General features: G+C 45.1%; 1 protein-coding gene, 1 long non-coding RNA gene and 1 other non-coding gene across 4 annotated transcripts; 2 read left to right on the top strand and 1 right to left on the bottom strand.

Annotated features, from left to right (window-relative positions):
* Positions 1-50: 50 nt before the first annotated feature.
* On the top strand, positions 51-3,348 carry LOC143435221 (uncharacterized). The gene is made up of 2 exons (XR_013105336.1): positions 51-269; positions 2,812-3,348. It is a non-coding gene; the product is annotated as an uncharacterized LOC143435221 (long non-coding RNA).
* Gtf3c6 (general transcription factor IIIC subunit 6) lies at positions 2,991-13,165 on the bottom strand. 2 transcript variants are annotated; one of them, XM_034523731.2, is made up of 6 exons: positions 13,005-13,165; positions 12,610-12,690; positions 9,846-9,909; positions 9,708-9,752; positions 7,118-7,231; positions 2,991-5,836 (listed from the first exon to the last, which is right to left on the bottom strand). In XM_034523731.2, the coding sequence occupies exons 1-6, from the start codon at positions 13,080-13,082 to the stop codon at positions 5,538-5,540; spliced, it is 681 nt and encodes a 226-aa protein (XP_034379622.1). In that variant the 5' UTR covers positions 13,083-13,165; the 3' UTR covers positions 2,991-5,537. The 2 variants fall into 2 exon arrangements, with proteins under 2 accessions (XP_034379622.1, XP_076772845.1); XM_076916730.1 differs by having other exon boundaries at positions 13,002-13,115.
* A 755-nt stretch (positions 13,166-13,920) lies between these two features.
* On the top strand, positions 13,921-14,134 carry LOC117724980 (small nucleolar RNA U3). The gene has a single exon (XR_004608854.1). It is a non-coding gene; the product is annotated as a small nucleolar RNA U3 (small nucleolar RNA).
* Positions 14,135-14,814: the final 680 nt, after the last annotated feature.

The following is a 14,814-nucleotide window of genomic DNA, read 5'->3' as shown; positions in this document are numbered from 1 at the left end:
CGCTGGCGGCCATTTTGGGAAGATGTAGCATTCCGTCTCCCTTGGTTACGAAACGTTGTTCGGTTGTTCTCCGGAAAGTAAACACTTAAGTGACTTAGTATGGAGTCGAGGATTTGGGAGCCAAGTGTTCGTCTTCAGGGAAATAACCGGAATACTAGAAAGGTTGGAGGCTCGGTACTCAGTTACCAAAACGACTGATGTGACAAGGACACCATTAACTGGGAGGTCAGCTGAGGCACTTTGATTACCCACTTGCCTTCTACAGAAAGGTACACGGAGAATACTGCTGATTGTGATTTCCTCTCAAATCACAGTCGTATAAATTGCATATAATTATATAAAATACACCTTGTAATGTGTACAATTCACTGGTTTGGGGTACCTTCACGAAGCCACTGAAGGCAGCACAGCCGTGAAGCTGATCATGCCAGCATTGGAGAGGGTAGGGCAGGAGAATTAAAATTTAAAAAGTCCAGCTCCACAGTGGGGTGCAGTCAAATACACACACACAAACATTGGGCGCAGCCCTGACATTTCAGTACTTTGGAAATGAAGGCAGGAAGATCAGGCTATGTAGGGATATAGATGCCAGCCTGGGCTACAGGAGACCTTTCTCAAGAAAGAAAGAAAAAAGGTGCACCATAACTATTACCTAATTGCAAGATGCTTTTATTACTTCAAAGAGCTCACATACCCACTCACCAGTGGCACTGTCGACCTTTAGTCCCCGATGTTTCCTGGAGTTGCCTTGTCTGATGCTGTACATAGTATGAGTTGAATCTCATAGTGTACAGTCTTGTGTCTGACTTTAACTTTATTAAGTTCTGAGTCTTGTTTTGAAACAGGGTTTCCCTACATCATTTTGTCTAGCCTGTAACTTGCTATGTAGATCACTGGGATCTTGAGTTCTGTGTTCTTTGTTTCTGCCTCTTGAGTGACAAAATTATAGGCATTTGCCACACCCGACATAATTCACCATTTCAAGGTTAGTGCCTTTGTGTGTTCTGTTTGGTGGGGAAGATCTTGAAATGCTGGCATAGAATTTGAGATGCTACCTTTCCCTGTGAACATTGGGACTAAATGCATATCAAGATTAAAGGCATGTTGTGCCAGTCCAGGAAGCACATCTTTTGCATATTGGAATGGATGGTGGTGAGTAGGAGGGCGGCTTCTACATAGCACCAGAAGAAGGCCTGGCTGGAGCTATCTGGGTCTCAGTGATATAGCACTTAACTATATATACAGGGTCCTAGGCTCAAACTTTTGCACTGAATTAAAGAAAAAACAGCTGTGCTTTCAACCTGACTTTGACTTACCATTGTCAAGATTGATAAAAGGACTGGAGTTTGATTTATTTTTGTCGGTTTGTTTTTTGAGACAGGGTCTCTTTATGTAGCCCTGGCCATTCTGGAACTTGCTCTGTAGACTAGGCTGGCCTCAAATTCAAGAGATTACCCTGCCTCTTCCTCCTGAATGCTGGGATCAAAGGTGTGTACCTCCACTACCCAGCTTGGAGTTTAATTTATTTTTTTTTAATTATTATTTTTTTTTCTTTTGGTTTTTTGAGACAGGGTTTCTCTATGTAGCCCTGGCTGTCCTGGAACTCACTCTGTAGACCAGGCTGGCCTCGAACTCAGAAATCCGCCTGCCTCTGCCTCCCAAGTGCTGGGATTAAAGGCGTGCGCCACCACTGCCCGGCCTTGTTGTGAGTTTAATTTATAATGTGGCCATTGACTTTACCAGCCATACCTAATAAAAGCTCCAAAGGACAAGACTTGGAAAGGAGATGGAACCCCACTTGGCTCTATGTGGTCCCTCCATCTAGCTGTTCCCAAAGAGGGTCAGCTAGAGGTCGTTCTCAGCTACATAAATTCCAGGTCCAACTGGACTATTTAAGACACTATCTCAAAATAAATAAGTAATAAATCCATCTTGTAAACACTTTCCCAGGTCATTTTCCCAAATCCTGCGAGCTGTTTAGCAAGCAATTGAAGGTGAGAAAAGCATTGTGGAAACATTCAGTGTATAGCCAAGTCAGAGGTGACGGGGAACTTGGGAAACTACTTGAGATTAGCACGTAGCTAAAGAAGGGACAAGAGTATGGGACTGTGCCCTTAACCTGTGGCTCTGACACTAAGTCTAGGTTGGCAAAGTATCCAAGCTTCAGAACTGGATTAGGTTGGATGACACTGAATATGTGTCCTCCAGGAAACTCATCTGTGATTTAAACAAAACAAACCCCTCTATATATCTGTTGTAAAACATGAGGTGCTGAGGATAATAAGACTAGAAGAAACAGGTTTCTTCCAGTGGTAGAACTGGTTGTTTTTGTTGTTGTTTTGTTTTTCCCAATAAAAGGCAAGATGGGGGGGGGGGGGGAAGGAGACCAGGAACAAGGCCCATATTCATAGCTTCCAGTCTTGGAAGAAAAAAAAAAAAAAAAAAAAAAAAAAAAAAACAGGTTTTGGCCAGTTGTTTTTTGTCCCCTCTTTTTAGGGGGACATGATTTCACACTGTAATCCAGAGCCTGGCCTCAAACTTGCAGCAACCCTCCTGCTTCAGCCTCCTAAGTCCTATCCTAGTCCTGATAGGCAGGAGTCACCAAACAGGGTTTCTTGGGTTTTTTGTTTGTTTTTGTTAACTCTGCACCTGCTTTATCTGTGTATGTCTGTACTATCCTATCCTAATTCACACTAGACTATCAGAGGACTGCCTCTCTCTTTCTCCAGTCTAAACAGATTTTTAGCCCTCAGTTTTCTTTTAATCCTTTCAGATTATTTTTGACTTCCTACTATATAAAAACCATTATAGGGCTGGTCAGGTGGCTCAGAGGTCAAGAACACTGGCTGCTCTTGAAGAGGTCCTGAGTTCAATTTCCAGCAACCACATGGTGGCTCATGATTCATCTATACAGGGACCTGATGTCCTCTTCTGGCATGCAGGTAAGCACTCCTACATTTAAATAAATACACAAAATTTTTGAAAAGCCATAATTTTGCAAGATTTATTATTAAAAATTATTATATTAAAAATAAAAAATGAGAGTGTAACATGAAATTTAAAAATTACTGCAGTTGGACTGGGAAGATAGCTTAGCGGACAGGCACTCCTCGCCATGCCTAACAAGCTGAGGTCAGCAATTGCTTGCTGCTCTTCCAGAGAACCCAAGTGTGCTTCCCAGCACTGATTGATATTGGGTAGCTCACAACAACCTTAGTTGCCCCCCAACACACACACATGTGCCTGTGCTTTTGAGACTCCACTATGTATCCCTGGCTGGTCCAGAACTTGCTATATAGACCAGGCTGACAATGAATTCAGATCTGCCTGCTTTGGCCTCCACCCCCAGCACTTGAGCAGGTCATCTTTCTAACAGCTATTTTTCTTTGCTTGGTGGTAATGGAGACTGAACCTAGGGCCTCAGGCACGCTAGGCAAGCGACCTAGCAGTAAGCTAGATTCAGCCTTTTTATAGATGATAGAGTCTCACCAAGTCTAAGTACTCGGGCTTGACTTCAGCTCACTTTGTAGCCCAGGCAGCCTTAAACTTTCATCAGTCATCTTGTCTCTGCCTCCCAAGTAGCTAAAAACCAAAACCAAACCCAACCAAACAAGAAAACTATATGTGTATGTGTGTATGTGTGAACGTAGAAAGCAAGTGTCCAAGGAGACCACGGAGGGCTTCGGGTCTCCTAGAGCTGAGTTAGAGGCAGTTTTGAGCCGCTTTATGCGTGTGCTGGAAACTGACTTGAGTCCTTTGCACTCTTAAGCCCTGAGCCAGTTCTCCATTTGTGTTCCTCCCCTCCCCGCCAAGACAGGTTTTCTCCTTGTAGCCCTGGCTTCTGAGATGGAGCTCTGCAGTCCAGGCTGACTTAGAGATTCACCTGCCTCTTCTTCCCAAGTACTGGGATCATAGGTTTGAGCCACCATCACCCAGCTAAGCCCATAGTTTTTAATAGGCGTTTATATTACTTGCCCATTTTCCTTGTCCCTATTTTTGTTTGTTTGTTTAAGTGGTGTTGGGCATCAAACCCGGAATCATGCATGCTAGGTGATCACTCTACCACTGTACTCAAGGGGTCATTCTTTTTGATCACAATATTGCATTTATACTTGATATTCCATTACTATCTTTAAGTATTGAAAGGAAAACTCAAGATCAGATGGGCATGCTGGTACACCCTGGAAATCCCAGCACTCAGGAGACAGAAGCAAACTGTGTAGCTTACTGGTAAAGCACTCAATTAGTTTGGTGACTGCCAGGTTTACAGAGCAAGCAAAGCCAAGCCAGCCAGGATTACATTGGGACCCAATCTCAAACCAAATGCAAAATTACCTTTTTTTTTCCCCCAGGAAAAAGTTGGTTTTTTGTTTTTTTGGTTTTTTGGGTTTTTTTTGTTTTTTTTTTTGGTTTTTCGAGACAGGGTTTCTCTGTATAGCCTTTGGCTGTCCTGGAACTCACTCTGTAGACCAGGCTGGCCTCAAACTCAGAAATCCGCCTGCCTCTGCCTCCCAAGTGCTGGGATTAAAGGCGTGCACCACCACTGCCAGGGGGAAAAAGTTTTGTTAACCCTCTAACTGGTTTTCAGAATCCAGTCATCTGACTTGTAGCTTCTGACCGTCATAGCTCCTATGTACAGGATGACTTTAAAATACAGAACACTTGCTAGTCACAAGGCCAGAGAATTGAAGGCTAGTCTGGATTACATATCAAAACTCTGTCTCAGGAAAAAAGGAGGGCAGGGGTAGGGTGGAAGACAAGAGTGGTGGTGGCCCAATAGTTAGGAGGACTCACTGCTCTTAGTGAGGATTGGACTGCAATCCCAGCACCACATGTCTCCATATTTATCTATCTCCAGTTCTAAGAAACCAAAGTCTATTCCAGCCTCCTCAGGTGCCAGATCAGATCATGGTGAACACACATATACATTCACACATACACATAAACATTTTTTTGTTTTTTTGTTTGTTTGATTTTAGAGAGAGGGAATCTCTGCATAGGCCTGGCTGTCCTGAAACTCACTTTGTAGACTGGCTGACCTTGAACTCAGAGATGTGCTTGCTTCTGCCTCCTGAGTGCTGGGATCAAAGGTGTGCACCGCCAACTGCCCCGTATAAATAAATATTTTCGGGGGCACGTGTGGCGAGGGCTGCAGGATGGCCCAGCAGGTAAAGCATTTGCAGCACAAGTCTGATGACCTGAGTTTAATTCCCAGAACCCACAAAAAGGTAGAAGGAGAGAACCTGGGGCCTACGGACGCCAGAGACAGGCATCAGATCTCCTGGAACTGAAGCCACAGATGGCTCCGAACTGCCACGTATACGTGGAAATCGAATCCAGGTCTTCTGGAAGAGCAGCCTGTGTTTTTAACTATGGCGCTCTCTCTAAGTTACAAAAACTGAATTCCTGTGTGGTCCTGCATGACTCTAGTATACTAAATTGTGTTGTAACTGGAAACATTTACTGTCATAATAACACAGAATGGTGAGCCCACCGCAACTAAGCAGTAACTGCATACAAGACTACTCCTTTAAAGTTCACGACCGATCGTTTTGAGAAACATTTCCATCTTGAGTTCCCATGAAAACGGAACTTTCCATCTCAGAAGGGGTATCCCCTGGAGGACCAGGGTCCCCTGCTTCTGAGTGCTGCGCCTTCTCCAGCTCGTGTGTCTGCTCTGCACTGTCGTTCTCCTGACTCTCTTGGTCTTCCAGCTCCACAGGTTTGTCAGAGGCCGGCCCTCCAGCCTCATCCTCGTGTTCATGGAGAAAGCTACAGATCATGTTGGGTCTGTAGGAGAGATCATTGTCCTTCATCTGCAGCCACTCTACGCCGTCTAACGGGGCGGGACAAACGGGACAAGAGAAAAGGGAACAGAGGGAGCTCAGTCAGTACATATCTCCATAACAACAAATGTGGTAGGCGCGGATGGAGAGCATCAGACGTCAGTGTGAAGATGCCTTATGAAAAGGGAAGCACTGTAGGAGCCAGCTAAGCCATTCCTGGGCAGTGGGAAGACCCTAAAGTCGGTGCAGCAGACATCCGCACTGCTACGGTCATGGCTGCACTCTTCACAATGCCCTACAGATTAGCTGACAGACAGACAGATGTAGGGAGATAGAGCTTTGCATGCCTCAAGTTCCCTCCTAAGCAGCTTTACTTCGGACCAAGCATCTTTAACTTTTGTTTTGTTTTTTCCAAAATTGGGTTTCACTGGGTAGCTAGCCCTGGCTGACCTGAAACTCACTCTATAGACCAGACTGGCTTCAAATTCAGAAATCTACCTGCCTCTGCCTCTGCCTCCCTGATGCCAGGATTACAGGCCCAGGCCACTTACTAGAAGTCATTACCCCAGCAGCTAGAAAGGGTGTCTCTAAACTGGGAGTGGGAGTGCATGCCTGTAAGCCCAGCACTAGGGCGCCGAGGTGATAGGATATCTGAAGTTCACCTACCTGGGCTGTATAAGAGATCCTGTCAAAACCCAAAAGTAGTCCATATACAATACACAATGTAATTTTTTTTTTAGCTATAAATAAGAATTAAACTGACACATGTAGGAAAAGATACAATCAGAACTCTGTAAAACAAAACAAGCCCACGAGGAAGACACATTTACATGCTGTATGTGTATGTAGGACATGAAAGTAGACAGGGGATGAGGAGAAAGGACATGAGGATGATGAGAAGGGAGGATGTCAGACAGGATGAGGAGGGAGGCATAAACGGAGGGGAGGACATCAGAAGGCAGTGGGAATCTGATGCACAAAAGCAAAAGGAAGAAAAAGCTAACTCTGTAAAGCACAAGGAACATCCTGACAGCAACACATCACTGTTCAAACCTACACAAGAGCACCTGTTTTTCTCGTGTGCATGTGCAGGAGACAGCGTGTTTGAACTCACACGTTCACTTGCTGAGGAGCTGACTCTGGCCTTGAACTCATGATCTTCAGCTGCCTCCCCCACTCCCCAAAGCACTGGGACTTCAAGCATGTGCCATCGCATCCCTCTGGGACAAGGCACTGATCCCAGGGCCTCACACATGCCAGGCAGTGCTCTTGACCACTTGGCTACACTCTCAGCCCAAGAGCACCCCCTTTAGGAAATGGAGTGAACGAACCTATGTTTTCTTCTCCTTCCTTCTTTTCTGTCAGAAGAGTCCTCGTCATGCTGAGTTTCTTCATCGTGTGGCATTTGTACTTGAGCACCGTTTTATCATTCCCCTCTGGATCCACTAGGACATAAAATGACTTTATTACACCGTTTCATGCCATCAGATGCTGAGGGAGTTAGTCTCAACTACTTCCTATGCGAACAGCACAGGAAGTTCGCACTGTCCCCCATGCAAAGAAATGACAGATAACACTGACATTTGAAGGCACAGTAAGATTCAGACACAAACAGCTGTAAGGATAGAGACGTGTAAACACAGAGATTAAAGCAACAAGGTAGAGTTCCTAACACGGGAAATGGGGCTCAGGAGTTGGCCTGCAGGGCAGCATGTCTACAATCCCATCCCCCAAGCAAGTGAAGGACCAGAAGCAAATGCCCTACTTGAAGCTCAAGGCTTGAGTGGGGATGTTCTCAATTAGATAAGCCTGAGGGAGGAAAAAGAAAACTGCCAAATACTGCTGCTTAGAACAACCACTGTTAAAAGGCTGTGGGACCAGACAGGTTAGAGACTCTCAGCCAAAGATGGGAAACACAAGACTTCCACGCCTGCTCTGCCACGTGTCAGCAAAGTTAGCTGAAGATGACACGATGCACTTTGACCCTCCTCCTCCTCCTCCCTGTCTACATGTACCCTTGGGCTGGGCAATTGTGGCTAGGGCCTCAGACATGCTGGGCCAATGTTCTAGAAGGAGCTAAACCCCAGCCTCCTCTTAAGTCTATTTCTTTCCACAGCTCATCAATCTAGTCTAGATATAAAGTTTGGAGACATTACTACCTATACACACAGAGACACACATAAAGAATTCATGGCAGCATTCCCATAGTGAACTCAGTACAGTGAGGGTTGAGACAAGAGGATCACAAGTCTGCAGTCAGCCAGGGAGAGGACATGCTATGTCCCAACATCACCAAGAGAAAAGGATGTGAGCCCTGAAGCAGGGCTAAATCCAAGCCCCAGCCCTGCCACCCACTCCCTGTGAACCTGAAAGAGTTACTGGCCCCTGGGCTTCACTTTTTCCAAGTATGAGTGAACATAAAAATGGTACCCACTTGGGAGGCTAAGACTGTAGGAGATTGCACATTTATGTCCAGCTTGGGATACATATTCAATGCCAGCCCACCCTGTGCTGAGGCTGCTACCAAACAAACAAAAAGTTTCTTGCTCAATGAACTGTGGTAGAGACTGAATCCATATTTCTAGGCAAGAATCTACCACAAAGCTAAACCCCAGCCTCAAGTCTGAAGAAAACATATGTAACATAAAATTAGGTATAGGAAAATAAAACATCAAATCCAAAACAGTAGCTACTGCTGAAGACAGAGGAAAGGGAGTGAGCTTGGAACTGAGCACACGGGGCTTCGCTCGCCTTGACAGGACGGGGGACTGCTCTGAGGTACTGGGGATTGAACACACATTTCCCACAGAGTCTCAGCAGGGAGCTCAGTCAGGCCTGGAACTCACAATCCTCCCAAGTAGCTGGGACCCTAAGCCTGTGCCACTAACCTAACCCTGTGGCACTAAACTTACTCCAGGTCAATGACAAGATGGGAGGATTTGATAACAATTGGACAATGGGTACATGATACTTGCTTTGTTCCTTTTTTTTCTTCTTTAATTTTATTTAAAGTACTCTGCTGCATATACATCTGCAGGCCAGAAGAGGGCATCAGATCCCAGATGGTTGTGAGCCACCATGTGGTGGCTGGGAACTGAACTCAGGACCTCTGGAAGAGCAGTCAGTGCTCTTATCCACTGAGCCATCTCTCCAGCCCCTAGTTTTGTTTTGTTTTTTAAATTAATTTATGTGTTTGTATATGTTTGTACCACAGCACACGTGTGGAGGTCAGAGGGCAACTTGTAAGAATCCTTCCACCGTGTGAGCCCCAGGAATTGAACTCACGTTGTCAGGCTTGACAACAAGCAGCTTTATCCACTGAGCCATCTCAGTAGCCTGAGGTGTTTATTTTTACTATTAGTTTTTTGAGACAGGGTCTCACCATAATGATTGCTGGCCTGGAATCCGCTATGCAGACTAGGCTAACCTCAAATCCACCAGCTGAGGCCTTTCCAATGCTGGGATTAAAGGAATGTACCATCTTGCCTTGCCTGAGCTATTTAATTTTAATATTACACATTTTTAAAATAATTTTTTTATGTATGTGCACACCTGTCTGTGCGTGAGAATGCGCCCTCTGAGCCAGAGCCCCTGGAGATGGAGTCACAGGCAATTGTGAGTCTCCCAACATGGGTACTGGGAACTGAACTCCGGCCCGCTGGAAAAAAACGAGCCATGTTCTTCACTGCTGAGACATCTCTTCAGCCCCCAATATTTACTATAGATTGTATATCTGAAGATAGGCATAGTGGTGTATGGCTATATTCCCAGCACTACAGAAGGAAGCATGAGGATTGTGAGTTCAAAGTCAGCCTGAGCTACAGCTTGACCTGATATTGAGCAATGAGAAAAACAAAATGAAAAAACAAAGGCAAAGCAAATGGTGTGTCTGGAATAATCTATAGAAAAAGCTAGTCTTACCACGTTCAACACCTTCTTCAAATATAACACAGGTCCCAAGAGTATCTGCAGGAAAACATGAAGAAAGTCAGGAAAGGTGGCAGAAGCACATCTGAGAACCATGTGAGAGAGGCTTTTGGGTCAGCCCCGTCATCCTACCTTCATACTCCCCAGCGAACACGTAGCTGTCCACTTGCAGGATGGGCCTCTCCGTGTCAATTCCCTACAACAGTTAAAAGACAAACCACCATCATTTAAAAAAAAAAAATGCCCTTGGGGGCTGGAGAGATGGCTCAGTGGTTAAGAACGTTGACTGTCCTTCTAAAGGTCCTGAGTTCAATTCCCAACAACCACATGGTGGCTCACAACATCTGTAATAGAGTCCAATGTCCTCTTCTGATGTGTCTGAAGACAGCTACCATGTACTCATACACATAAAATAAATAATCTTTCAAAAAATGCCCTTGGAACACGGCAGTGGCAAGGCGCACTCAGGAGGCAGAGGCAGACAGCTGTGAGTTCAAAGCCAGCCTGGTCTACAGAGCTAGTTCTAGGACAGCCAGGACTACACAGAGAAATCCTGTCTCAAAAAAACAAAAACAAAACAAAGTTTATAGTTGAACTACCTCTCTAGTCCCAGGAAAATATTTCTGTACAATTCCATACTCATGGACAAATATAAAGTTATTGACCCCTGGATATTCCCATGATGATATGGGATACCACATCATCCCTGGATACACCCACATCTGATGAAGACAATCGATCCATTCCTCTGCCATAAGGCACCATGAATCTCTCTAATGCTGTCTCCCTCTCCTCAGCATAAATACTTCTCCTTCCATTGAAGCTTCTGCCTGCAAGTTTCTCACCTCAGAAGTATTTGTTACCACCAAGAAGGCTCCCTCCTGCCTTGTTATCAGGTTAATAGGTAACTCCCCTCTTATCCAGCTTAGTTTTTCTGAGACCTTCTGGTAAATCCCTCTTTTACCCAGTTTCCTTTCCATCTCACTTTCCATAGCAACATACACTCCTGATATCCCATAATATTCTGTCAGAGACACTACATACTGTCCTAACTCCATCTTGTCCCTCTCTCAAGCTACCTTTGCCTCTCTAACTTTTCCCTTCCCGGGTCATTCATTTTCTCCTAAAGTTATTCTAGGAAAAAACAAGATTGATCAATAAAAATCTTTTTTTTTTTTTTTTTTTTTTTTTTTTTGGTTTTTCAAGACAGGGTTTTTCTGTATAGCCTTGGCTGTCCTGGAACTCACTCTGTAGACCAGGCTGGCCTCGAACTCAGAAATCCGCCTGCCTCTGCCTCCCAAGTGCTAGGATTAAAGGCGTGCGCCACCACCGCCTGGCTAATGAAAATCTTGCTGACAAGGGACTCAGAGAGCCACGAATTGGAACTTCCCACCAGGCCTTGGGGAAGGTCCCTGGGTTCCCCCTCCCTGCCCAGGCAATTCATTTAAAAGGTCACCAGAACTGCCAGTCATTATGTGCCTAGTTGTTGTTGCTATAATCTGCTCTCAAAAATTGTATAAAAAGCTTAAGAAAGAAAGAGAAGGGGTTGCCTCTCCTCTGGGTGCAGGAAGACCCCCAGTGGGCTGGAAAAATAAACCTCTTGCTTTTGCATCAAACTCCGTTCTTGGGTCTCCTTTGGGGGTCTCCCGGTAGCTAAGGCTCACTTTGAGTCTCATAGGACTTGAACTAGTACCAAACAACAGTAAGCTTTGAGAGACCGCTCACCAAGTGAGGACAATTACCCATGGCAGGGTGTAAAGGCCGACTCTAGAGCAGGAACAGCAATATCATGGCAACCATTCTGCCCCTCTCCCCTGGGTGACAGAGTTTTTTGTAATTTCTCTAGACCCTCTTACAGATTAAGAGTGTGTCCACTCTGCCTTAGTGGACTTTCTGTTGTCGTTTTGAGACAGGTCTTGTCTGTCTTGGAACTTGCTATGTACACCACGCTATTCATCTCTGATTGGCATGTTAGGGTAAGTGGCAGAAATTAGCCTGTTTAAATATTTGGAGCCAGGGATTTTGCCCAAAAACTTTGATCACAATTTACGTCATTTCCCTCCCCCTTACCCCCAAGACAGGATTTCTTTGTGTAATAGCCCTAGCTGTCCTGGGACTCACTCTGCAGATCAAGCAGGCCTCAAACTCAGAGATCTGTTTGCCTTTGCCTTGAGAGTGGTAGGATTAAAGGTGTGTACCACCACCAGGCAATAACTTAGCATTGTAAATTGTGTCTTCTCCAGGTTTTTTTGAAGACAGGGCTTTCTGTAGATCAAGGTGACCTAGACTTTACTATGTCATAAGGATGACATTGAATTTCTGATCCGCCTGCCTTGGGCTCTCCAGTGACAGCCTTACATGTGTGCACCAGGGCGGCCTGCTCTGTTGCTGTTCTCAAGTGACTTATGAGGAGTGAGGCGTGGGTATGAGCAGAGACACACCAAAGACACAGTGAAGCCAGTGACCTGAGTGCTGGGAAGCTGGCCGGGCAACACTGCATACACTGTCAGCACTTAGACCAGAGTCTGGGTCCAAACTATACTCTCAACTGTGGTACTATTGGAGGACAGAACTGAGACCACGCCTACTAGTAAGAAGGCAGGCACTGCTTAAGCAATGGATTAGGCTTTTGTTCTAAAAGTCCCCCAGAAGTTTCATATAAAGCGTTACCTTTTGCTCTTTCTCTCCAGCCACACATTCAGACAGTGAAGCAGTCGGGCATTTCCTCTACTCCCATAGAATCCCTTGTTACCTACTCTTCTGGCATAACCTTGAAGCGTGTTCACTGCTTTCTAAGGTGGAACAAACTTCTCTCTTTGTGGAAAAAGTGTATAACCTTTCAGTCTTGTTTTAACTTTAAGAAAATCTACAACATTCCTCGAATTCTAAGACTCACCAAAATCTTGCATTTATTTTCACATTTGGAGAGAAAGTCTGAATCAATAATCCCTGACAATTCTACCAGAACAAACTGCTCCTGGTGGAAGAAAGCGAAATTAATAAGGTATACAAGGGACAGTAAACAAGAGACACCCCAAATTTCTCTGTGAAAACTCAACCTAGTTTCTGGTGGAAACCGATTACCTCTAGAACCGCCCAGATTATCTCAACTCTTTCGAGAATAGGTAAATCAGAACTGGACCTAACCCTCCACCGCTTCTCGTGCTAATGAAAGCAAGCGAGCTGTCTACGGGCCTCCCTCCCGCCGTCCCATCCCGGACTCCCTTCCCCACGCGGGGGTGGCTCAGCCAAGACCGCCGACGCTGCAGGTCTCTGATCTGCGCTTACAACCTCTATCTCCTCTTCTTCCTCCTCTTCGTCCTCCCAACTGGGATCCACTGCCGCCGCCATAGCGCTGGGAGACTCCATCACTGGCCACGCCCCCTGCAGGCGCCATCTTAGATACGGGCAGCGGCGTCCCACATGCGGCCATTGCTGTGCGTGACGCACAGACGCCTCGCCAGAAAGCAAGATGGCGACGCCAGGCTTCCGTAAGGGGATCCCACGTGGAGATTCAACACGCTCGGAGCTCTGGGAATTTAGGGTCGTTAGGTCCGCTTTGAAAGACGCGGCTCATAGATCTCAGGCTACTCTGAACTCAGTAAGTAGCTGAGGATGAGCGTAATCAACTGCCTCCACTTTAAAATTTAAACAAAAGCTCACATACATTGTCTGCCGCACATAAGACTAGAGAATCAATGGCGGCCTGCACCTTTCATCGCAGCAACTAAGGGAGAGGAAGAGGATTAATGCAAGTTCTAGGCTGGGGTGGCTACATAGTTCAGACAAACCCAGCAGGGATGCTACCGAATGTTATACGCGGGAGAGTGGGGCGGGGTGGGACCCAGACAGGAGACGACGAAAATCAGCACCCATCTCAAATAAAATGCAGCCTAAGAAACCGCACACACCCTTTAAAAAACCGGTCCGGAAGTGGTTTTGTTTGGGCGACCGAAGACACTGGAGTGTGATTGGCTATCATCCTTAATATGTTAATTAAGAACTTAAAATCTGCGTTGGTTTACAAGTCATAAGTATTCAGAATGATATTTTTTTGCGAAATAGTATACGAATACAGCTTCGAAAATGCATGTGCGTGGTATTTATTAAAATATTACAGGGTTAGGGGTGGGTAGGAGAGGAATGTCACCACTAGTGTAAAATGTACTGTCAGACGTGGCCTCAGTGGCGGTTGGTGCTGTTCGGTAAGACTATACTTTCAGGGATCATTTCTATAGTTTGTTACTAGAGAAGTTTCTCTGAATGTGTAGAGCACCCGAAACCACGAGGAGGAGGTGCAGCATCCTTTCCTGAGCGTGAAGCTGGCTCTTAGTGTTGTCTCTTGCAACTGCTACCAGCCATTGATGATCGTTCTTGGACCTCTTTGAGGTCTAAGAGGGAGAGGATGCAGTCTGAGTGGTTTCTTTTTCTATTTGGTTAAAAGCCAGAATATTCTATTTCTTTTCTGGATAGTGTAAAAACCACATACAAACTGTTTTTCTAGTTTTACTGAGATGTTATCATTGTGTAACCTTGTTGGTTCTTCAATAATGGTTTTCAACTTAAAATATGTGCCTCTTGAATCCTGGGGTTTAAAGTGTATCCCAAGGCCTGTCTGAGGAAAAAAAAAAAATATATATATATATATACACTTATTTATTGGTAACAAAACGAAGAATTTTATCCTTTTAGGTAGATGGTGTGTAAAATAAACTAAGCATAATTGCAAACGAAGAAAAAAATTGGGACGTCTATTAACCTTAGCTAGTAAATACGAGCAATCAGGAAAAAGATCCACACGATTTCTGGTTTTTTGTTGTTTTGTTTTTGTTTTTTGTTTTTTGTTTTTTTTGGCTTTTCAAAACAGGGTTTCTGTGTAGCCCTGGCTGTCCTGGAACTCATTCTGTAAACCAGGCTGGCCTTGAACTCAAACGATTTCTGTATTTTTAAATGTGATATAGGTCACAACATTGCCACTAGGAGGCGACAAGTGATTTAACAATCTGCTCCTTGCTCTTTTATGTGAAAAGCTCATCTGAAAAAAAAAATTGGTTTTTTTGGTTGGGGGGGGGTGTTGTTTTCGAGACAGGGTTTCTCTGTG

The sequence above is a fragment of the Arvicanthis niloticus genome, chromosome 20 (assembly GCF_011762505.2).
Source record: "Arvicanthis niloticus isolate mArvNil1 chromosome 20, mArvNil1.pat.X, whole genome shotgun sequence".
NCBI classification, from domain to species: Eukaryota; Metazoa; Chordata; class Mammalia; order Rodentia; family Muridae; genus Arvicanthis; species Arvicanthis niloticus.
This window is presented reverse-complemented; position numbering and strand designations above follow the sequence as displayed.